The 22,581-nt window shown below is 44.0% G+C and overlaps 2 protein-coding genes across 3 annotated transcripts; one reads left to right on the top strand and one right to left on the bottom strand.

Moving 5' to 3' along the window:
* Window positions 1-6,200: 6,200 nt before the first annotated feature.
* On the top strand, window positions 6,201-10,750 carry LOC103699387 (probable alpha,alpha-trehalose-phosphate synthase [UDP-forming] 9). Its single transcript, XM_008781408.4, has 3 exons — window positions 6,201-8,525; window positions 9,322-9,595; window positions 10,016-10,750. Exons 1-3 carry the CDS (start codon window positions 6,541-6,543, stop codon window positions 10,334-10,336), a joined length of 2,580 nt encoding a protein of 859 aa, XP_008779630.2. The 5' UTR covers window positions 6,201-6,540; the 3' UTR covers window positions 10,337-10,750.
* A 6,478-nt stretch (window positions 10,751-17,228) lies between these two features.
* On the bottom strand, window positions 17,229-21,833 carry LOC103699398 (protein transport protein Sec61 subunit gamma-like). 2 transcript variants are annotated; one of them, XM_008781420.4, is made up of 3 exons: window positions 21,634-21,833; window positions 21,374-21,489; window positions 17,229-17,554 (listed from the first exon to the last, which is right to left on the bottom strand). In XM_008781420.4, exons 1-2 carry the CDS (start codon window positions 21,725-21,727, stop codon window positions 21,374-21,376), a joined length of 210 nt encoding a protein of 69 aa, XP_008779642.1. In that variant the 5' UTR covers window positions 21,728-21,833; the 3' UTR covers window positions 17,229-17,554. The 2 variants fall into 2 exon arrangements, with proteins under 2 accessions (XP_008779642.1, XP_008779648.1); XM_008781426.4 differs by lacking the exon at window positions 17,229-17,554 and adding an exon at window positions 17,684-18,092.
* Between the last annotated feature and the right edge of the window lie 748 nt (window positions 21,834-22,581).

Genomic DNA, 22,581 nt, shown 5'->3' with positions numbered 1-22,581 from the left:
GAGCATTGACGGGTGTATAGTTCTCGTACCTCGCCTGGTACGTCCGGGGCCGTGGTGGAGACCTCGGACGAGGAGGTGTCCTCTGCTGAGGTCGCCCCTGCTGAAGGGGCGGGCTCCTCAGTCTGGGGAGATTCTTCTCTCGGCGGGGAGACCAGCTCCTTTGTCGACCGCGCTCCTCGCGGCGCTTCTTCCGCTTCTTCGAGGTGGGCTCGATTGCCCCCCGCCTGGAGGCGACTGCCTCCTCGGCCTTGGCATACTTCCGGGCTCGGGCCAGCATTTCGGTGAAGTTGGCCGGGAAGCTCTTCTCGATGGAGAAGAGGAATCGGTAGGAGCGGACCCCAGTCTTCAGAGCCGACATGGCTATCGACTGGTCTAGCTCGCGAACCTCCCATGTGGTGGCGGTAAAGCGGTCCAGGTACTCTTTGAGGGATTCCCCCTCCTTCTGCTTGATGTCCAGGAGGGAGTCTGATGTCCGTCGCTGGCGCCGGCTGGCAGCAAAGTTGGTGGCGAACTGCCTGCCGAGCTGCTCAAAAGAGGACACCGTGTTCGGCTTCAGACCAGAGAACCAAAGCCGAGCGGTCCCTCGGAGGGTTGCTGGGAAGGCCTTGCAGAGTATGGCCTCCGAGGACCCTTGTAGGGCCATGAGGGCCCGATAACTCTCCAAGTGGTCGAGGGGGTCGGTGATTCCGCTGTAGGGCTCCACCTGAGGCATTTTGAACCTCGCGGGAACTGGCTCGTCCTCGATCTGGCGGGAGAAGGGGGACTTGGTAGTGAACTCAAAGTCCCCTTCCTGTCTTGCCTTCTTGCTGTGGAGTGCCGCAATCTGGCGCTCCAGATGCTCGACTTTTCGGTCGAGCTCCCCCACCCGTGGGATTGTCGCTGTGGTTTGCGCCAGCTCACGGTGATCCGGGGCTGACTCCGCCTCAGAAAGTTGGGGTCTCCGGTCGAAACCTTCTCCCGGTAACTCTCTCCGGGGAGAAGCTCGTTCTCCATTGTTGGCTCTGGAGGAGTCATGCAAATTTTGGCTGGGGAGAACCGGGTCGTTGGGGAGACACTCCGGCAGGGCCTGGGCCTGCGGGGGAAGTGCCGGTAAAGCCTCCACGCGCCGCAGGCCCTGAACGGCGGCGGCCAGGGCCTGGACTTGCTGTGCCAGGGCATTGAACTGTTCCGGCTGGACCTGAGGAGCTGGGTCAGCCGGAGTTGGAGAATTCTGGACGGAGTGTCCAGGACTTTGCGGGGGACGCCGGAAGACGTTAGAGGTTCCCTTACTTCTCAACTTCATGACTGCTACTCGGTGCCCTCCTTCTAGCGCCAACTGTTGCTGGAAATTGGACCCGGGGGCAATCTTCGGCCGAGGAGAGGGAACGACTGTTAGTCCTCACGGCGGGGCGGCGGTCTGTCGGCGGGCGGCGTCCTCCGTCCGGGGCGGTCGGAGAGAAGGAACAGCAGGTCCTCGCAGCGGGGCGGCGATCCGTTGGCTGGCGGCGTCCTCCGTCCGGGGCGGTCGGAGAGAAGGAACAGCAGGTCCTCGCAGCGGGGCGGCGATCCGTTGGCTGGCGGCGTCCTCCGTCCGGGTGCCTGCACACGAACCGGTGGCCGGTTTCTCCGGCGCCGGCCCTCCGACGCTCAAGTCAGGGAGGGGGCAAATAGTGGGGAGAAGGAGATAAACAGTGATTTTTGGGTGTATGAATGTTCCAATCCTCTCTTGGGAGGCCAAGGCTCCCTTTTATATGCGGGGGTCGGTTTACCTGTGATGTAACAGGGCGAGGCCGTAGTACGGCTTGGCATGTTGTTCAGGTCGGCGCTCGGTCAGGCGAATCATTGCACTGATGTCGGCGGTATGGCCGAGATCAGAGACTTATCATAGTCGACTAGACCCTGCTGGGTCGATTTGCCGTGGAGAGCTAGGGATCCGTAGATGTCAGGAGCCATGCGCATTTATTGTGGAGTAAGTCGGAGACCCGCATTTATTATGGAGTAAGCCGGAGATCCGCATTATTGGTGGAGTAAGCCGGAGATCCGCATTTATTATGGAGTAAGTCGGAGATCCGCATTTATTATTGAGTAAGCCGGAGATCCGCATTTATTGTTGAGTGTGCCGGAAGATTACAGCGGCCATGCGCAATAAATGCCGGAGGGGTGTTAGAGTACGGTCCTCGGACATCGGGGTTTCTCTTAGGTCGGAGGTTTCGGGGTCGGTCGTCTTGTGGCCGAGCGTTCCGAGGTCGGACGCTGATTTCGGCTGTCCGGGGTCGGAGGTTGTACGGCTTCCTAGGGGCATTTATGTCATTTGGGGGGAAACTTTATTCCCCCCCAACACTTACCAAACATAACATAAAAAAATCTCAAAAATTGCGTTTCTACGACGACTTTCATGTTGACTGGATCTCAGTTTAAATCCGGCGAGTATTCATCCCGCTTGAGTCAGAGATGGGCACTGGGCCGGGCCGCCCACGGCCCGGCACGGCACGGCACGAAGCGGGCCGTGCCTGGCACGGCCCGCCAGCTACAGTGACGGGCCGTGCCTGGCACGGCCCCTTTGATAGGGCCGTGCTGGGCTAGCGAATCCTGGCCAGCGGGCTGTGCCAGGCACGGCCCGCTTCGGGCCTGGGCCGGCACGGCCCGGTCTAGGCACGCGGGCCAAGCACGGCACGGCCCGCGTGCCAGCACGGCACGGCCCATAAGGGCCTGGGCCGGGCTGGCACGCGGGCCTGGCACGGTCCGGGCCTGGGCCCGGCTCGGCCCGATAAAATTTTTTTAATACATTAATAAATTATGAACACTAAGAAATCTTGATTTATGAATATAAAGCCACCTTAATGGTGGGGGGTTTGGCATAGACCCCTACCAGTTTATTAATTTCAATCAAAATGGTACATGAAGGGAGGTTTGGACCTTGGTCTGACCTCTAGATTCTAGAATACAATAAGAAACTAAGAAAGGGCCGAGGTTTGGACCTTGGTCTGACCTCCAGAATACAATAAAAATGTACAATTATAAAAAATTAAGAAATCTTACTAATCATCAGTGATTCAGTGAATCAGTATTCACTCTTCAGTCTTCAGTCTTCAGTCTTCAGTAGTGTTTGTATCATCATCATCAGAGGATGTTGTATTATGTCCACCTTTATCTTGAAGTCTTGCCTCAGCATCCAGCCAATCCTTGAAGCAGAGAAGCATCTCCACCGTTTCGCCCGTCATCCTACTTCTCTTTTCGTCAAGAACACGCCGACCTGCACTAAAAGCGGATTCCGATGCTACCGTGGACATCGGCACAGCTAAAATATCGCGTGCAATTGCAGACATAACAGGATATTGATTTCTAACACTCTTCCACCAAGATAATACATCTAGATTCTCTATTTGATTTTCATCATATGCAGACTGAAGATCATTTCGTAAATAAAATTCTAGTTCACTACTTAAAGATGAAGAAGATGAAGAGGAACTTGAAGCATGTGTGTGTCTTCTCTGTGCAATGAATGAAAAAATAGATGACGAACGAGAACTACTAGAAGGAGGAATAGAGGTTTGTATTTGTGTTCTAGATCCACGAATTTTTTCATCATATATAGCATAAATATCATAAAGAAGTTGTCTTACCTCATCTTTAGCAGATTCAGCATCTTGATTCATATTTTCAGCGTATGCATTAAGTAAAATTAGCACGCCATTTAATTTAACTCTAGGATCAAATACAGCAGCTAAGTTATGCATAGGACATATCCTGTCCCAATACTCATTCCATTTAGATTCCATTAGGTGAATAATAGGCATTAAAACATCATCATATCTATGTTCTGCAAATTTTTGACTAATTATATATGCTTGTTGTAAAAATGAACATGAAGTAGGGTAATAAATACCAGAAAGAACATTGGTAGCATTATAAAAACTAAGCAAAAAATCTTCCAAAATTTTTCCTTTATTCCAATCAGTTTCAGTCAATGTAAATCCTAATCCACGATCATTAATATATGCACTTAATAAATTTTTATATGGGTATGCATCATGTATCATGCTATATGTGGAGTTCCAACGAGTAATTACATCAAGTTTAAATTTTTTAAAACGTTTACCATGATTTATGCATAATTCCTTAAATTCTTGAAGTCTTGATCTAGAAGCATGAATAAAAGAAACTGCATTTCTAATTTTTGAAATCACATCTTGAATCATGCCCATGCCAGCTTGAACAGAAAGATTTAAGATATGACATGCACATCTAATATGCAGTAAATTTCCATCTAATATGGGATGCAATGAGTCTCTTAATAATACAACAGCAGAATTATTATTAGATGCATTATCAAAAGTAATAGACATAATTTTATCATTAATATTATATGAACATGCAGTTTGATAAATTATATTTGAAATTTGTTGCCCAGAATGTGGAAAATCAAAAGCACGAAAAGCAAGAATACGTTTATTTAATTGCCAATCATTATCAATATAATGAGCAGTAATGGCAATAAAAGAATTACTACCTACAGATGCTGACCAAATATCAGAAGTTAATGAAATTTTTACATTTAAAGTAGAAAGTGTTTCAATTAAATTTTGTTTCATTGCTAAAAAATTGGTCATAGCTACTCTTCTAAATGTACGCCTACTAGTTCTTTTGTAAGCAGGTTGTAGGTTTAATTGAACATATTCTTCAAAATTAAAAGATTCACATAAACTAAAAGGTAATTCATCCTTGACTATCCATTTTACAAGTGCTTTTCTTTGATTTTCATGATTATTTGCAAAATTACCTACAAGTAATCCCCCTTGTATATTAAGGCTACTTTGAGTTTGAGCATGAGAATCATGCATCCTATGACTCTCTTGATGTCTTTTTAAATGCCCTGTTCCCCCACTACTACTACAACTATAAAGTTTGGCACATTTTTTACATTTAGCTTTCCAGACTCCCTCAACCATAACTCTATCAAATTCATTCCATACAGTACTAGTCCTCTTACGAGAAGAGGTTTGACCTTCACTCGGTTCACCAGTTCTAGAGGAACTAGGAACAGGGGGTTGGGGATTAGTTTCTTCCCCCTCAGAAACAGGAATGCCAAACTGACTTTCCTCAAAAGATGACATATCTATGATTAATTCAAAAAATAAAAACTAACCGCAAGGAGGAATTGAGTAGAGGGTCGGAGGGCAGAGGCAGCGCCGAGATTCCGTGCTTCCTCTTGTGCTCTCAACAGAAGCGACCTTCTCTTCTCAACAGGAACCTCCTCTTGTGTAGCACTTGAACAAACTAAAAATTAAATTGCTAGAAGAGCACTTTAGAAGAGAGAAATAATAGCAGTAGAGAAGGAGAGAATGAGAGGTTTGGTGTGGTGAGAATGAGGGAGGAATGGGCTATTTATAGAAGCCCAAAAAAAATTTTTCCCAAAATACCCCTCAATTCAGCCGTATAGGACTGTTGGGAGGGGCAAAACCGTCTTTTTTCCGAAAATAGCCGTTGGAAACGGCTATTTTCTTCCCCCCTCTCCAGACGGGCCGTGCCAGGCACGGCCCGTCTGGAGCCGTTACGGGCCGTGCCAGGCACGGCCCGTTTAGAGACGTTGCGGGCCGTGCCTGGCACGGCCCATTACCGCCCGTTACGGGCCGTGCCTGGCACGGCCCGTGCCGTGCCGTGCCCGGCCCGGCCCACCAATAGAGGGGCCGGGGGCCGGGCCGGGCTTGCCTTCCGTGCCTCACGGCACGGCCCGCTTCATAAGCGGGCCGTGCCAGGCACGGCCCGTTTAGAGTTTTGGCCCGGGGGGCCTGGGCCGGGCCGGCCCGGCACGGCCCGTTACCCAACTCTACGCTTGACGGCTGTCTAACTTTTTGATCTGCATACAAGTTTATATGCGGCCGAGGCGCCAGTCAAGCGTCGGAGGAGAAAAACGCCCCGTTCCCACTCCACTTATTGACGGGCAGGATGCAATTAAAAGATCCGAGCAACGGCAGATCAGAGTGATAGCGCATAAAAATTTTATGCGCGCGTGAAAAGATGGTAGAGACCAAATAAAAAAAAATAATTGCACGTGATTTGAATGGAACATTCAATCACGGAGTCCGCGCGGACCAACTTCAAACCCGCCAACCACAAATCTCATGAATTCCTAAAATACCCCTTCCTTCCGATGGCAGTTTCGTCATTTCGGAAATATAAATCTAAAAGCCCACTGCCTAGCGCCGGTAGCCAACCTCGTAAGGCTATGTACCCCGACGTTATCCCCTTTCCTTCTTCATCCATTCCTCTTCTTTTTATCCTCGCTATCTTCCTCTCCGACGAGGAGCTCGTTTTCGTGTGGAAGACGGAAAAGAAGGAAGAAAACCGAGAATTCTCCTCTGGTTCTCCGATCGCTGCACAGAAGCAAAAAGAGACCAAGATAAAGATGACCGCATTTTGAACCCTCGCCGGATGAACCCGTCTCCTTCGTCGTCGTCGTCTGCAACACCCACCGATAGCCGGAACCTACCCCTGACTCTAATTCCCAACCCATAACAACAAGAACGAGAGGGAAGAAGGACGAGGTTAGGAGAGGAGGAGATGCCTTCTCGGTCCTACCCGAACCTTCTGGAGCTGGCCCCCGCCGACTCCGACTTCCCGTCGCCGCCCCGACACCCGGCCCGCCTCCCCCGCGTCATGGCGGACCCCGGCATCCTCTCCTCCGCTGGTGCCGCCACCGACGAGTCACCGCCGGCGTCGCCGTCGCCGCTGCCGGAGCGCCGGATCATCGTCTCCCACCACCTCCCCCTCCGCGCGACTCCTGACCCCGCCTCCCCCTCTGGCTGGTCGTTCTCCTACGATCCGGACGCCTTGGTCCTCCAGCTCCGCTCCGGCCTCCCCCCTGGCGTAGATGTCCTCCACGTCGGCACCCTCCGCGGCCTTCCCGACGGCCTCGACCCAGCTCACCACGACGCCGTCGCCGCCCAGCTCCGCCGCGAGTTCCGCTGCGTCCCCGTCCTCCTCCCCCCGGACCTCCACGCCCGCTTCTACCACGGCTTCTGCAAGCACTACCTCTGGCCCCTCCTCCACTACCTCCTCCCCATCTCCCCCTCCTCCCTTGGCGGCCTCCGCTTCGATCTATCCCTCTGGCGCTCCTATCTCTCGGCCAACAAGCTCTTCGCCGACCGCCTAACCGAGGTCCTCAACCCCGACGACGACTTCGTCTGGATCCAAGACTACCACCTCCTCGCCCTCCCCACCTTCCTCCGCAAGCGCTTCCCCAGGGTAAAGCTCGGATTTTTCCTCCATTCCCCTTTCCCAACCTCCGAGATCTTCCGCACCATCCCCGTCCGGGACGACCTCCTCCGCGCCCTCCTCAACGCTGACCTCGTCGGCTTCCACACCTTCGACTACGCCCGCCACTTCCTCTCCGTCTGCTCCCGCTCGCTCGGCCTCGATTACCAGTCGAAACGAGGGTACATGGGCATCGAGTACTACGGCCGCACCGTCACCATCAAGATCCTCCCCGTCGGGGTCGACATGGGCCAGCTCCGCTCCGTCATGGCGTCGCCGGAGGCGGCCGACAAGGTCCAGGAGCTCACGGGGAGGTACAAGGACAAGACCTTGCTGCTTGGCGTGGACGACGTTGACCTGTTCAAAGGGATCGGGTTGAAGTTTCTGGCGATGGAGCGGCTGCTGGAGGAGCACCAGGAGCTGCGCGGCCGGGTGGTTCTGGTCCAGATCTTCAACCCGGCGAGGAGCCAGGGGAGGGACGTGCAGGAGGTGGAGGACGAGACCCGGTCGATCACGAAGAGGATCAACGACAGGTTTGGCCGCCCTGGCTACGAGCCCATCGTCGTGATCGACCGCCCGGTACCCACCTACGAGAAGGTTGCCTTCTACGCCGTGTCCGAGTGCTGCGTGGTGAATCCGGTGCGGGACGGGATGAACCTCGTCCCTTACGAGTACACCGTGTGCCGTCAGGGGAGCCTGGCATTGGAGGGATCTCCCAAGAAGAGCATGCTCGTGGTGTCGGAGTTCATCGGTTGCTCCCCATCCCTCAGTGGGGCAATTCGGGTCAATCCATGGAATGTGGATGCTGTGGCAGAGGCCATGAATTTGGCTATCACAACACTGGAGGCCGAGAAGCAGCTGCGGCACGAGAAGCACTATAAGTATGTCAGCTCTCATGATGTCGCCTACTGGGCGAGGTCATTCGATCAGGACTTGCAGCGGGCATGCAAGGACCATTTCCTCAGGAGGTGTTGGGGGATTGGATTTGGGATGAGCTTCCGCGTGGTTGCTCTTGGTCCTAATTTCAGAAGGCTTTCGGTGGAGCATATAGCCCCCGCGTACAGGAGGACAAACAGCAGGCTCATATTACTAGATTACGACGGGACAATGATGCCGCAGTCTTCGATCGACAAAACACCAAGCAATGAAGTTACTTCAATCTTGAATAGTTTGTGCTCAGACCCAAAGAATGTAGTTTTTGTTGTCAGCGGCAGAGGGAAGGACGAGTTGAGCAAGTGGTTCGCTCCATGCGAGAAGTTAGGAATCTCTGCTGAGCATGGATATTTCACAAGGTAAGAATTTGTGTTTAAGTTCTTTGATTCTGGCATTTGCTTTGATACTCTGTTATATAATCTTAGTTACCGTAGAAGACTTATAACCAAATGAAACAATTATCTCGATATTGGTAGGGTGTGGAAATATGAACTGCTCTACTACGAGATTATTCAGACATACCATTTTAGAGCCCCTTCGTGATAAGTTGTAAAATTTTTAAGTACATGCGCATATGTAATTAAATGAAGCTATGTGGCAGTATCGACCTTTCAGTTTAGGGTTTTTGCAAAGCACAGAGAAAAGATTAATACATCTGAATTAGGATCTTGCATGCAAAGTGCATTTATAAGAAGATGAGAGAGGGAATGTGTGAATCCTACAAATAGAGACAGAAGTAGCACGAGTCACATTGGTGATCACAGCAGTTCTCAGCTTTCTGATAATTGAACTATACGAAGATTGATTTGGTATTTTACCGAAGTGTTTCGAATGTCAAATTGGATTCAATTGGATCATGGGATGTAATCTTAGTTTGGCATTTTAGTTGTTGTTACAGTATAGAAATACAGCAAATCCAAGCTCATTATTGAGGAGCAGGGATGAGGTGTATCATACTTTGTAGTTTGTAACTATTTCCAATTAGAAATGTAATAGTCTGTAATCTATTATTTTTGTTGCAATTCATAACATGTATGTGTAAATAAGTGATGGCATCTCTATTTCTTATCATTTGAACGGAAGGGAGGATCATGGATTTTGTATGGCTGACAACTAACAACAAGCCTGTCTTGAATTGTTTTTCCTTTGCTGTAGGTGGAGTCGGGATACTCCTTGGGAGTCATGCATGTTAACAGCTGACTTTGATTGGAAAAAGATTGCAGAACCTGTAATGAGGCTCTACATGGAGGCAACCGATGGATCTTACATTGAACATAAAGAAAGTGCGCTAGTCTGGCATCATCAAGAGGCTGATCCTGATTTTGGGTCGTGCCAGGCAAAAGAACTCCTTGATCATCTAGAGAATGTGCTTGCCAACGAACCTGTGTCTGTGAAAAGGGGCCAGCATATTGTAGAAGTAAACCCTCAGGTAAGAAGAAGAACTACTGTGGCTTTTATGCTTTCAGCACCTTTTCTGAATTGTTTAGTTTGAATTCAGACAAAAGAATGACTTTATCTTATATCCATGATGGATCATGATCAATTGAGTGTAGCTTTCAAACTAAAGGTGCATTGATTAGGATTGACTTCTAGTGAATCTCTGCCTACCTCATATTTTGCTAGCCCTATCTCTTAACCACAGATAAGAGCTTGTCCCCACATGCTCTGATTTGGATTTCGTAAACAAGTCTCCGTATCTGCATGGGCCATGCCTTCAAATTGTCCGACCTGCATTCTAATGGTGTTTTTCGTTTTGAAAGAAAACTATGTTTCCCTCTCTGTTTTGCCTTCAGCTATTAAATTAGAACGGAGAAAACTTGTCGGCTTATATACGTGGGATCATGTGCAGGGTATAAGCAAAGGTGTGGTGGTGGAAAATCTTATTGCGACCATGTTGAGTGGAGGAAAACCACCGGACTTTGTATTATGCATCGGAGATGATCGATCTGATGAAGACATGTTTGAGAGCATCATGAGTTCCATGAATAATCCATCACTGCCAGCAATTGCTGAAGTCTTTGCATGCACCGTTGGTAAGAAACCAAGCAAGGCTAAGTACTATCTTGATGATACGGTCGACGTCGTAAAGATGCTCCAAGGTCTGGCCAATGCATCATCGCAGCTACCCAGACCAGCACAACGTCAAGTCTCATTCGAAGGATCTCTCTGAGCGAAACGAAGGGTTTCTTCTTCGTCTGTCAGACCTGGTCCATTAAAACATCTGGTTTTGAGGTCCAATTAAGTATAATAAGTTTTTAAGGTTGGTCATCACTTGGTTGGTGGAGACACTCATAATTCATGGAGCAGGAAGCTATTAAAGCCATTTTATTCGATATTGTGGATTTGGTAGCCCGGTGGAGGATTTGTTGCATTGAGGAATGCTTTGGATCTACCTGAAGGAACAAAATAAGCTGATTTCTTTCGGATTATTTAGCCAAGCCATTATACTGGAGCTGTGGCTGGTATTCAAAATCCAGTTCATCCTATCTATTGTATATATCACAGAAAAAGTTTTTTCTTTCTTCAGCTTTTCTTTGTAGGTGCAGATTACAGATATATATATATATATATATATATGATCTCACTCATCTCACGTTTCTTTCATATCTTGTGAGGCACTGTTCTACGTTTACTGTATGTTGTTATATGGGCATTGCTTCCTTAATAATAAGTCTACCCTTCAAACTGCTTCTGACGCAGTCATTAACATGGTTTGAATGAAATTAATCTCTTTGTGGTTACCTTAACATTATCAAGAAATTTTCTTCTATCAATCAATTTCTAGGCGCTTTCCACTTCTGTGGACCACTTGTTGATACAAACAGCTTGACGTTCACGTCTATCCAAATGAAACCATATGGAGGTGGACCTTACCTTGGGCGGTGCCATGTGGAAGCAATGTTCTGAGAGAACAATGATGTGACGATGGACTGTGCAGCCAACCAGAGTTGGACAGGCATGAAGCATGACTGGTTCAAGTTGAAAGGATAAAATCTGATCGACTAATGGCGAGTTTGAAATGCTTTCTTTGAAGAAAAAAAAATTTGAATGTGATAAGACATATTTCCCATGGTAGGTACATGTACCAACAGAGGCTGGGAGGACAAAGTCTAGAGAGCCAGATTTGCTTAACCTCGTGTTAATTTTGGGCACTTTTACGGTTTATAAAATGGGAACTATTTTATACTAGCACTTTAAAGCATGTATCTTCAAAAAAAAAAAAAAGGTATTTTTAATTATGCAAATGAAAGAATCACACAAGTAAGAGTTTAGGTTAATTGAAGAATTTAGCAAAGTCTATCTCTATATTATTTTTTTCGTAATTTGGATAGATTCAATCATTTCGAGTCTACTAGATATGTCCATGAAATTCAGTAAAGAAAATATTTGAGCATTAAGATGGTATCTGAATCAGTAGTCTGAAAGCTATCTAATGGGTGCGATCATCATACTAGCACTAATGCGTCGAACCTCATCAGAACTCTGCAGTTAAGCATGCATGAGGGTGACCTTCTGAAAAGTCCTCATCTCGCAGAATGCCACGATCCCAACATTGTACCCAGTCAAATACGTAACACCCCAACCCCGTCCACGCGGATGAGGGCAGTAGGTGACTCCCGGCGGGAAACCCGGACGCAGGCGTTTACGTGCCGTGTGCCGCAGCGCTGCATCAGATATGGGCACAGCTGCGTGGCTGCAAAAGAAAAGGAAAGAGTAGAAAAAAAGGCTTCTTATCTTGTTTGTTCCAAGTCAAAATAATGCCATTGTGGGCGGTCGTGCTGGCTTTGCTGTTTTAGATAGAAGATGCTGGTCTCGGCCACTGGATTGGTCATTAGAGGAGTCAAATTCTCCACATTGGCGTCCGGTACAGCTGCTTCCCCTTTATGGGTTTGGAATGGGTTAATATCGGCACTACTTTAGCTTTCTTTATTAACTTTATTGGATGATTGGATAAGCGTGAGGAACGTAGACTCTTTTATTCCTCCTCTTTTGGACCTTTTCTTCGGCCTTGGACTGCCCTCTTGGTAAGGTAAGAAGGGAGAATTAGACTGGTGAGGTTGGGGAAGAAAACCGTATGAGACCAGGCTGCTGGTTGCGAGGAAAGTACTCAAAAATGGATTGAGGCGACACATGGAATTTCAGATGATGGGTAATAAGACAGTCAGTATGCATCTGTTTGGAAGAACATTCAATCATAGCTGGGAATAATGGCAGATTAAGTGGTGCTGTCATTTTTTTTTTGTGTGTGTCATTGTTAGGTGATTTGGACATTCTTGACCGATATACTGCTGAAATAGGATGGTTTCTATCATCGCATAGAATCTTTCAGAGAATATTTGAAGGAAATTTATGTTATTTGAGAAGATTGGGAAATTTGAAGCAGGCCAACAAGTTGCTTATTTTGATAGATTTTTTTTTTATACATATCGGAGCCAAAAATTTGTTAATATTGCATAGGTCCCCTTTTTTTAAACCTATTTACCAACTGATTCAAATAAATTTATTTTTATATACAAAATGGCCCTTCTGTTAGTCTTTTATCACTTGGGCCATGTTTGGAGAAGCTGTTGGCAGTAAAGCTTTTGAAAGTAGAGCTTTCTGAAGAACCGCATTCTCTACGCTAATCCTTAGAGGAGGATCGAATCCTCGCATCCTATATGAAGTCCCATGGTGCCGGAAAATGGTCCAGCGTTCCTAAAGAACCGCGTGTCGTGGTCCAGGCTCAATAGGTCCACGCTTGAGCCTGAACCGTGACACCGCTTGAGCATGGACCGCGATGCCGCGGTCCACACTTGAGCTTGAACCGCGATCCCGGTCCATATTTTCTAATGCGTGGACCGCAATGTCGGGGTCCATGCTCAAAGGAGGACCGCAGTATCGCGGTCCCGACTTGAGCCTGGACCGCGATGTCGCGGTCTAGCTCTTCTTTGCGTGGACCACGATGTCGCGGTTCATAACCTCCTGATGCATCACGGTCTGAGGAAGACCTCACCGTGGATCGTGAATTCGATAAAAAAACGATGGATTTCGGAAGGAATGGAGAAGAAATTATAAATTTTTTCTCCTAAAACATGATTCAAAAGGATGGATACAAAAATAGAAAAGAAGAATACATTTTCCGTATGGAAAAGGATCTTATCCACGGCTAGAATTTTTTTGTTAGAACTCCAGCAGATTTTTAGGATTATAAAAGGACAAAGTGTATAATTGTTATATTTTATTAGAGATATTTTGGTAAAAAAAAATAGCCTCCTAATGGAGCCTAAAAGTATTTTTTCGGAAAACTCCAAAGTAGAGCTTCTCTCAAAAAGCTGCTTTTAGTTTTCTAAAAAAGCTAAAACAGCTTTTCAAAATTTTTACCAAACATCCTTTTTTATTTAAAAGTGTTGTTGTAGGGCCAAAAAGTATTTTTTGGCCCTCCAAAGACTCTCCCAAATGGGGCCTTACACTAACCAAGTGCTTATTTAGTTCACAAGAAGAATTTCACCCCATTAGAATATTTTTCCTAGGAAGGCAGGTATATAATATATAGAAAGTGACTTTTGTATGTTTAGTTGAATATAAAAAAGTGATATGAATTAGAGTAGCTTATATTTGGTTGAGCATTAACTTTTTTAGAAAAGTTGTAGAAAAAATGTTATATTCTTAATAAAATAAAATAACTCGTTATTCTCTCTAAAAATTTTAGGGCACTTTTGAAAAAAAAAATACCTAAATTTTTAAGTGATAGGAATTGGACTTTTTCATATTTTTTATAATTTTTTTTTCCATGAAATGTGTAAATCTTATTTTTATAAAAAAAACTATTTTTTTTATTTTTCTCTTTTGAAAACTCTAACTAAATATAAGGTGTTTCTTTATTTTTTTTGTGGACCATAACTTTCCTTCTGTTCTTGTCACAAACCAAATAAGTCCTAAAAGATTTCTGGTTAAGTAACAAGAGAGAGAGAAAATAACAACTATCTTACTCTTAGTACCAAAACCTGGGGGTCTCTCATCGATTTGCCTTACTTGTTCCTCTCTGCCCATCGAGCAATGAGGTCTTCACAATGAGGTCTTTTCCCCCCATCGAGCGACAAAATGCTACCGATCTTCTTCAACGACAAGAGCGAGCTAGCGTGAAGGAGTCTGCTACCTTTCTTTTCCATTTCGGATGCACCACGGAACTCGGGGTTTTCAGAAAATTCGATAGGTTGGGGAAGAAAACCCGCCGCCAAGTTTGTCTGGGTAAAGCTTGGATGTGTACGCGGGCATGCCACGGGAGTTGGGCTACCTAGAAACAGGTAGGTTGAAGAAAAGATAAAAAGCAGTGGGGATCTAGGGCCTTAATCTTTGTAAACTTTCGCCACCATTATACGATTATTTGGAAAAGATGAAACTTGATAGGGGTGTGGCATTGAACTATAGCAGAAGGGTATAACACTAGGCTACAGTAAGGGTGTAGCTCTAGAAAACAATAGAGATTTTAAGTTACATCTATTCTTAGAGTAAAAATCTAAGGTAAAGATAAATTGATTAGATTGATTATCGAATGAGTCCTTTTTACAAAGTACAATTCCATTGTTTATGCTCATACAAAATAACTGCCCTCAAATATAATAACTATTCAGTGCAACGATTGCTTTCCATATCTGGCCTCCACTCAATGGCTTTGGTAAGTGCTGCCAACCGTCTCCGCAAAATACATGGATACAAGCACGATCATTCTGTAACTACCAGATTGATAGTCCTGTTTTATCAGTCTTTAACTTATCTTACCATAGCTTGCATCGGCCGTCTCTCCTCATTCGGTCTAACGCTATAATCCTCTATTTTTGGGAATCTGAGATCGGTATGACCATCTTGATCTTCTACCAATCATCTTTCATGGCAAAAACTTGATCGTTTCAGTCTGCTTATTCACATTATGATCGAATTCTATCTGTTCAATTTGAGTGCCAAGTTAGTGTAATTTTAATAACTAAACTGTATTTCGTCTCGACAAAAGTCATGTGATTCTCGTATGTTTTGATTCTATCAACTTTAATCTATATGGTGCTTGCTCCTAGCTGTCAACTAAACTATTGAGATATGGTTTAAATAAGCATGATAGCCCTAATAGCGAGGGACATATGACAAAGGCAGACATGGTTAGATTGGACAAAGTTTGGGCATAGCGACCCCTGAAGGGGCTCTAATTGAATCCTCTTCTATTTTCAATGCAGAGCGAGTTCTCCTCCGCAAGGAACCAGCCTAAGAGCATCTCCACCTCCACACCCCACTACCACAAACCCTGGAATCGGTCACATCGCAAAAACTACTCCTATATTATCATCGCTAGGGCTGTTAACGAGCCGAACTGCTCGGGCTCGGCTCGGCCCATTAGTCAAACGAGCCCGAGCTAAAATGAGGCTTGTTTAAATTCGAGCCCGAGCAGCTCACGAGCTCATAACTTAACACGTCCAAATGAGTTCGAAATTCAACGGTCGAGATCATTTGGAAATCTTGCATCTAACAGGCCAAGGCCCTCCTCTCCAGCTCTCCTAGTCTCCCAGCAGCAGAGGAAACGAGTCCACTGTAGCCCTTGTTGGCTGGGTCACCCTTATAGGTCTCCACGACAGGGCTGCCCTTTCATCTTGGTCCAAAAGGAGAAAGGAGGTGAGGAGGGAGGAGCGTGGGATGGGGACCGGGGAGGGCTGGGTTAGTTATGGGGCCAAGGTTTTTTTATTTATTTATTTATATATATTTTTAAAAACCCATTTTATATATTTTTTTCTACAAATAATTTAATTTAAAAACTTCCAACACTTCGCCCCTTGCTACGCGTGTTCAAAGAGGCTAATGGAACTGCAGACTGGGTGACCCCATATGTAGCCCCTCACTCCGAGGGTGGTCTGTGGGTTGAAAAAAAAAAGTTGCCTAGGGCGCTCCGGAACTTATTGTTTTCTGACTTTATTGGATGTATTCATATTAGAATTGTATGAATCATCCATTTTAGCCCCAAAAGAAAAATCACTTTTGCATCTAGTAATCCTTTATTTAGTTGGTGGGACTCACATTTCCTTCTTGAGTCTTCACTCGATGTATGCGCTTTCCATTCACAAGAAGAATGTGTGCATGTACCATTCAACTCTGTTTAAACATATTGGTGGAGTGTATCCATTAGGGTCAATAATAAGAACATATGAGACGTGGAATCGCACCATCCTATTTGGATGGAGAAAGAAACTTGTTCTTGCTTGAAAAACTAGGAAAAACGGCTAATGATGATTGCCGGTTTGGTTTTCGTTTTCACGCGGAAGGTCACACTAGATGCCAACGCAAGCGATCAATATCTCACCGGTTCGACTACAAACAGCATAACGTCCCTTTTACAGGTCTTGGATTCCAAAAAGCTCGCTCAGATAGCGCATGATTTTGTTAAGTGGCTTACCCGTAAACAATACCAGTCATTTTAAAGAAAAGTATGCAAGAATTACCTCCTTCCGTCTGCCGAAAAAGACCTCCAAAAAAGTTTAGAACTCGAAACAGGGTGCAACCACTCAACTCTAGCCGAAGTTTGCTGCAACCTTAAAACATTGCAATCATCGTGGAAAAAACATCAGTACATAAGCATATTTGTTACCTAATAAAAAACATTTTATTTCACGTTTGAAGAAAACATTACATTTCAATATTCAAAATCAAATCCCTCCAACAGTTCAAAAAATAATATTTTATTATCTCGATTAAGGCAGTACCAGGCAGTAAGTTTTATCGTTCTTTTCCATTATTTTTCGTCATAATGACCTTTCTGTGCTTAATATTAAGGATTTGTAGATATCACTGTTACCGGTGCCTCCTCTGATCTTCTTTTCAACAATTTCTTAAAATTCAGGTGTATCAGATTAAAGCTAAAGTGCATTATCTCATGCAAGATGCAACCACCAAGCTCTAATCATTTTTTCTTCCTGGGCTGCCTCCTTTACAGATAACCAAACATGATCAACTGGTTATATAACATTATCCACATGAATCCTCTAGCCATTTCTTTAAAGATAAGACCCGTTAGTTCTTCGAGAGAGAGCACAAGGAAATAGCCATTGATGCTGAGAAAGTATGTCATAAATCAACAATCAGCAACAGGCAGATGCCTGAGGAATTGTTAAGATTTTAACACGGCCTGCTGCCAGATTAAATTCAATGAAAATGAGTCCACCACAAAATTGTTGTATATAGCAAGCTCAATTTTTTTGTAAAAAAAAATCTAAGAAAGTTGACCACAAAACCAATCTGCTTAAACTAAATGTCTAATACGAATAATGGATTCTTAGTATAAAAATTGTCCTTCGGAGAGTCAAAAGAGGCTGGAGGTTATATATTGGTAATGTGCCATTTCTCCTTGTCTCTTCTTCGAACAACTCATTCTCTGCAAGCAAAAGCGCACACGGCAGAGTTAGATGAACATGTATATTGTGAAGCCGTGCAGCATACCAACATGAATATGATGCAATGCAAAGATCTAAATTACAGAATGTGGATGGATAGCTGCATGACATCAGTTCAACAACTCCTTTCAAATACTACATTGCTGTGTCTCATGTAATTGAAGAAAGCATCCTTAAAATGTATGGGAACAGAAATGCAAGTTTATCAACCTTCATGAGAAAAGTAGAAAACATGTTTTACTAATTACAAAGTGAAGAAAGCAAGTGGTGATCTCATCAACCATCCAGTACATAATGCCAATAATGGATTGAAGGCCTTCTGAAGGTAATATTTTTAGCAAGTGTTAGTCATAGGTCAGGATTGACATTGGCTTGCCAGCCAACAAAAGAAATCACCCATCATGGAGCCTACGCATTGATGCTTGAAGCTGAGCTAGAGGACTCTTTGAAGTTTTTCCCCTAACCTTTTAGACTTGGAAGAGAAAGATCTGGCAAATCCTGGACCCATGCATATCCTACCTAAATCAACAAATATAAACTTCATTTAATTACATTGGACCAATCAAGTGAATAACTTTTTCCTACTCAATTCTTCAATGGCAAGTTCCCAGATGAAATCATTAGTGAGTTTCTCATAAGAGTTCATAAAGACTAAATAAACAAGATAACTATGGCATCCTCCAGAGTTCGCACAAGCTTTTTAAATGGTAGCATCCATTCAAAATTTTTTCCCCTTTCCGAAATGAAGCCTGCCCTCCCATGGTCCTGCCATGCGCACTCTTCAGTCTTACAAGCATCACCCCATAAAGCAGATTGAAGATACTTCTTGCTAAAATGATTTGCCTAACTTTCTAACAAATGTAACACTCCCGGCCCAAAATTGTCATATTCATCAGAAGCAAGAGCCAAATTTCAATTTATCAATCTCTCAGATGATCGCAAAGAAAATTTTTACATCACTTCTTTTTGTTAGTATTCACAAAGAAAGTTATCTTATAATCTCTCTACATCTGCAAAATTAGCTAGGAGCATTTGGAGGGAAAAAAAGAGAGTAAAACAGTAAGGAAGAGAAGATTAAAAGCTTGATTCCTCCTCTTAATGAGAAAAACATCTTCCTCTCCCAAGAGGCAAGCATAACCATGCCGAACATGGATAATGAGAATTGAGAGAGCTAAGAAAAATTGCTGTGAAACAGAGGGACTTATTACAGCAGGTGAAACGGAGGGACTTCCTACAAACAGTTCCTTGACAAGATGTTCTGATGAAAAATGAACAGAATTATGTAAAAGAGAATAAAGAAGGGAAGGGAGTTTTGTTGACTTGGAAAAAACATGATAGATAGACAAATACAAAGAGATCAAGGAACAAAAAGATAAATGTCAATTTGCTAGGAAACAAAGACCTAGCAAAATAGAAATTAGCATAGAATAAGTAGGAACGAGAGGAGAGAGGAGGCATTCATAAGGCTTATCAAGAGAAAGATTGTTCCCAAGAAAACTCAAAAGGAGGATTGTTCACAAGAAAAATCAGAATGAAAGCATTCTATACTCCCAATGTAAAACCTATGCATACACAACGCAATCATTAGCATCTGAATATTATACACAAAAATTGAATTATAGACTTGTTCAAGCTTTACGGCATGTACATCATCAATAGGAGATGTTGTATTTGGTAATATAAATGATGCCTCGCATGGACAAGATGCTTAAGGGCCCTCATATGGTTAACTTAGTAGCTAGAATCTTCCGGTTAAGATGTTGTACTTGCTCCAAAATCTTGCCCTTATTCCTGTACGATCAGCTTCATGCTAACAACTTTTGTTGTAATATATTTTAATGAAGTTAATTCCAGCATAGTACCAATATTAACGTTTACTATAATAAGAATCTTTATATCATGAATTTCATAGAAAAAACAACAAATTGGATTTTTTTGTATTATTTTGTAACATTTTGCATTTTTTTTTTACATGAATACTTCTAAGCACTTCCACATGCTGAGTATTTTGAGAGCTCCACCTCATTGATTCCACACACGAATGTGTTCCAACACCTAGTCAAGACTCAAACCAGAAACTCCATATAAGTCCATCTTCTAGTCATTCTGCTGCAGCACAAGGATGAGTTACACTAATAAATCATTCAAGCTATTACCAGAAAGTTTCTCATGGCTACAGACATTTTTGAGTATGGTCACAACTGAAAATGCAGAATAGGCCACTTGCAAAATACACACTGAATGCAAGAATATTTTTTCTTGACCAAAAAGTAGCCTCGGTCTCCATCTATGGTGTAGCTCTAGTGTCTGTCCAAGTAATGCAAAATCCTTCCTCCAGAAGTAGCCCTCCTTAGCATTTTACGACATTCAAAAGAGGGAGGGGGAATTAAATAAATACAGGAAGTTAACTGATTTACCTTCTACCTAAGAAACAATACAAAACTGCCACAAAGTGTTTAACTTCTTGCTGTAACACTTACCATGCTTAAGAGAGAGAAAGATATTCAACAAGCCTAAAAATGCATGGCCTTATTTCTTTCCAAGAAGTGGAAGCTTGTGTATTTGCATAATTTTTAAGCAAAATTTTATCGACAAGAAGTTTGCTAATCCTAATCATTATTCAATCCCTTCTATTTTCATCATATCATGATAATTTTTTTCACAGAGAATAATACTATATAGCACCAGTGAGATCATCTGCCAGTTGCTTGTCTGAATGAAACAAGGGGATCACAGCCTTTTTTTCTGGGGTAATAGTTCCTACTATGGAATGGGAATGGGCAATCTGGCAAGTGCTCAATGGCCTTTTCCTTTCACAAATAACAATGTTTACCAAATAGCAAAATTCATCTGCACTCTGGATTCACCCAAGCTAATCTCCTAAGGGCAGGCAAGTCCTTTATTTGATAAATTATGTAACCTATGTAAGCACTGATTAACTTTCTACAATGTCCATAACTGATAGCTCCTTGTCCATAAGGAAAATGATATAACATGTGATGGGTTTGATCCGCCATTTCCAATGTAAATCAACCCTTCCATGTATTCACACAAGGTGCTGAGACAAGATATCAACTTAATCGACGACTCCTTACAGTTATTTGTATCACAAGTTGAACATGTAAAACAAATATAAACATACCAACAAGCAGTAGTCATTATTCATGTCAATGGTGTAGAAATACTATAAGCTCTGAAAAGACATCAAAAATTTGACCAGCTGCAAAAACTGTTAACTAAATCTACAGGAACCAAAGCAATAGCAATTATTTTTCATATCTAAAGGGCAATTTTGCCCGAAATTTCATGTCAATGGTGTAGAAATCCTATAAGCTTTGAGAAGACAACAAATATTTGACCAGCTGCAAAAATTGTTAATTAGATCTAGAGGAACCAAAGCAAAGGCAATTATTTTTCATATCTAAAGGGCATAAGTTTAGCACGAAATTTCATGTCAACGGTGTAGAAATCCTATAATCTCTGAACATACATCAAATATTGACGAGCTGCAAAAAATGTCCACTAAATCTACAGGAACCAAAGCAAAAGCAATTATTTTTCACATCCAAAGGGCATAAGATGATAACAAGCAAAAAGAAAGAAAATCTTGACTTTTTCAGAGAAAGATTACCGCGATTTAACAGCAAGGATCCTGACTGCAGAAAACGGACGAAAAAATATGATCGTAATGACCAATAATTCACCAAAATCAAATTTTTCTACGAAGACTAACAATAGTTGGAAATTATTTACGGTAAAACTAAATCTTAGGGGTCTCCCTCGCGTACGGATCGCATTACCTAACCGGATCCGACGATGATATTGTTGATCGGGATAAAGATCAGCTTCACGAAGAACCCCACGAATCCCATCACCACGAATCCAATCGCCGTGCGCACCGCCACCTTCGTGAATTCTACAGGCCCGATCCGTTAGAAACCCGCAAGATCCAAAGGAAAGAATCAAAAATCCGACGGAAGACAGAAATTCTAAGCGATATAACGCATCACATCGCACAGATCGATCAAATCGGAATGGGAGATCCGGAATCGGGACTTACCCTTGCGATCGGGCTTGTGGCATCTTTTGACGAGACGGGCGCTGTCCTTGGCGAACTCCCGCAAGGGATCGACGACGGAATCTAGGCCATCCATCGATCAAAAGAAAGTAGAAAGCGATCCGAATTCGAAACCCTAGGATCGAAATCAAGGGAAGAGACAAGGAGGGGGGGGTGACCGGGCGCAGAAGACGAAAGGTCAAACAAATATGACCTCCACCCTTTTTAAGGAGGGCGGGCGTTGACAGCGGGCCCCACAACCAAGTACTTGACACGCGCTCGTATCTGACGCGGTGCGTATATCTCAAGCATCCGACGGGTACTGTATTTGATCGGTACTGGCTCGGGAGTGACGATGCGATTGTAAGGATTAACGCATGGATGGTCATATGCGGTTGCAAGATATGAAGAGAAGGCAACCCCACTGCCAACTTCTCTGAAGCAACTTGGCGACCAGCCATGCCGGGTCGTTAGAATTCTTCTTTTTGGTACAAGAGAAAGGGCAAAGCCAAACTGAAACCTTTGATGAGTTACACCACTCATATCAGCAAGCAAAATGTAAACAAACTCAGACCGATGAAACCATTCAAGGCTCTCGCAGCTACCCAATCTGCCGTCTTATTGTCTTCTCTGTAGATGCGGGTAGCCTAAAATAAAAAGACTCTTTTTCTGCAGGATATCTTTCAAAAGGGGGTTAGTTATCTCCTCTGTTGAATAAGTTGCAAAAATCCAAGTCATAATTGTTGAAGAGTGCACACTTTATACTAGGTTGTTACTCATTAGTTGAATGATGGATGAATGTGCTTAAGATAAGCCAAAGGTCCACCACCATGCATGAGATTTGCTTTTTCATGCAAGTCCATTTCTTTTATCCATCATTCATCAGCATGCATCTAGATTGGGCAATGGATGATCTATGCTTACAAATTGATGCGCATTCCAGTGACAATC

Source organism: Phoenix dactylifera, chromosome 1 (genome assembly GCF_009389715.1).
Source record: "Phoenix dactylifera cultivar Barhee BC4 chromosome 1, palm_55x_up_171113_PBpolish2nd_filt_p, whole genome shotgun sequence".
NCBI classification, from domain to species: Eukaryota; Viridiplantae; Streptophyta; class Magnoliopsida; order Arecales; family Arecaceae; genus Phoenix; species Phoenix dactylifera.
Note: the sequence above shows the minus strand (reverse complement) of the source record. Positions and strands in the feature narration are given on the sequence as shown.

Coding starts and splice junctions, on each gene's coding strand:
- LOC103699398 (XM_008781420.4), bottom strand. CDS start 21,727: ATGGATGGCCTAGATTCCGTCGTCGATCCCTTGCGGGAGTTCGCCAAG. Junction 21,490..21,633: donor CCACAAGCCCGATCGCAAGG/GTAAGTCCCGAT, acceptor TCGGGCCTGTAG/AATTCACGAAGGTGGCGGTG.
- LOC103699387 (XM_008781408.4), top strand. CDS start 6,541: ATGCCTTCTCGGTCCTACCCGAACCTTCTGGAGCTGGCCCCCGCCGAC. Junction 8,526..9,321: donor GAGCATGGATATTTCACAAG/GTAAGAATTTGT, acceptor CCTTTGCTGTAG/GTGGAGTCGGGATACTCCTT. Junction 9,596..10,015: donor TTGTAGAAGTAAACCCTCAG/GTAAGAAGAAGA, acceptor GATCATGTGCAG/GGTATAAGCAAAGGTGTGGT.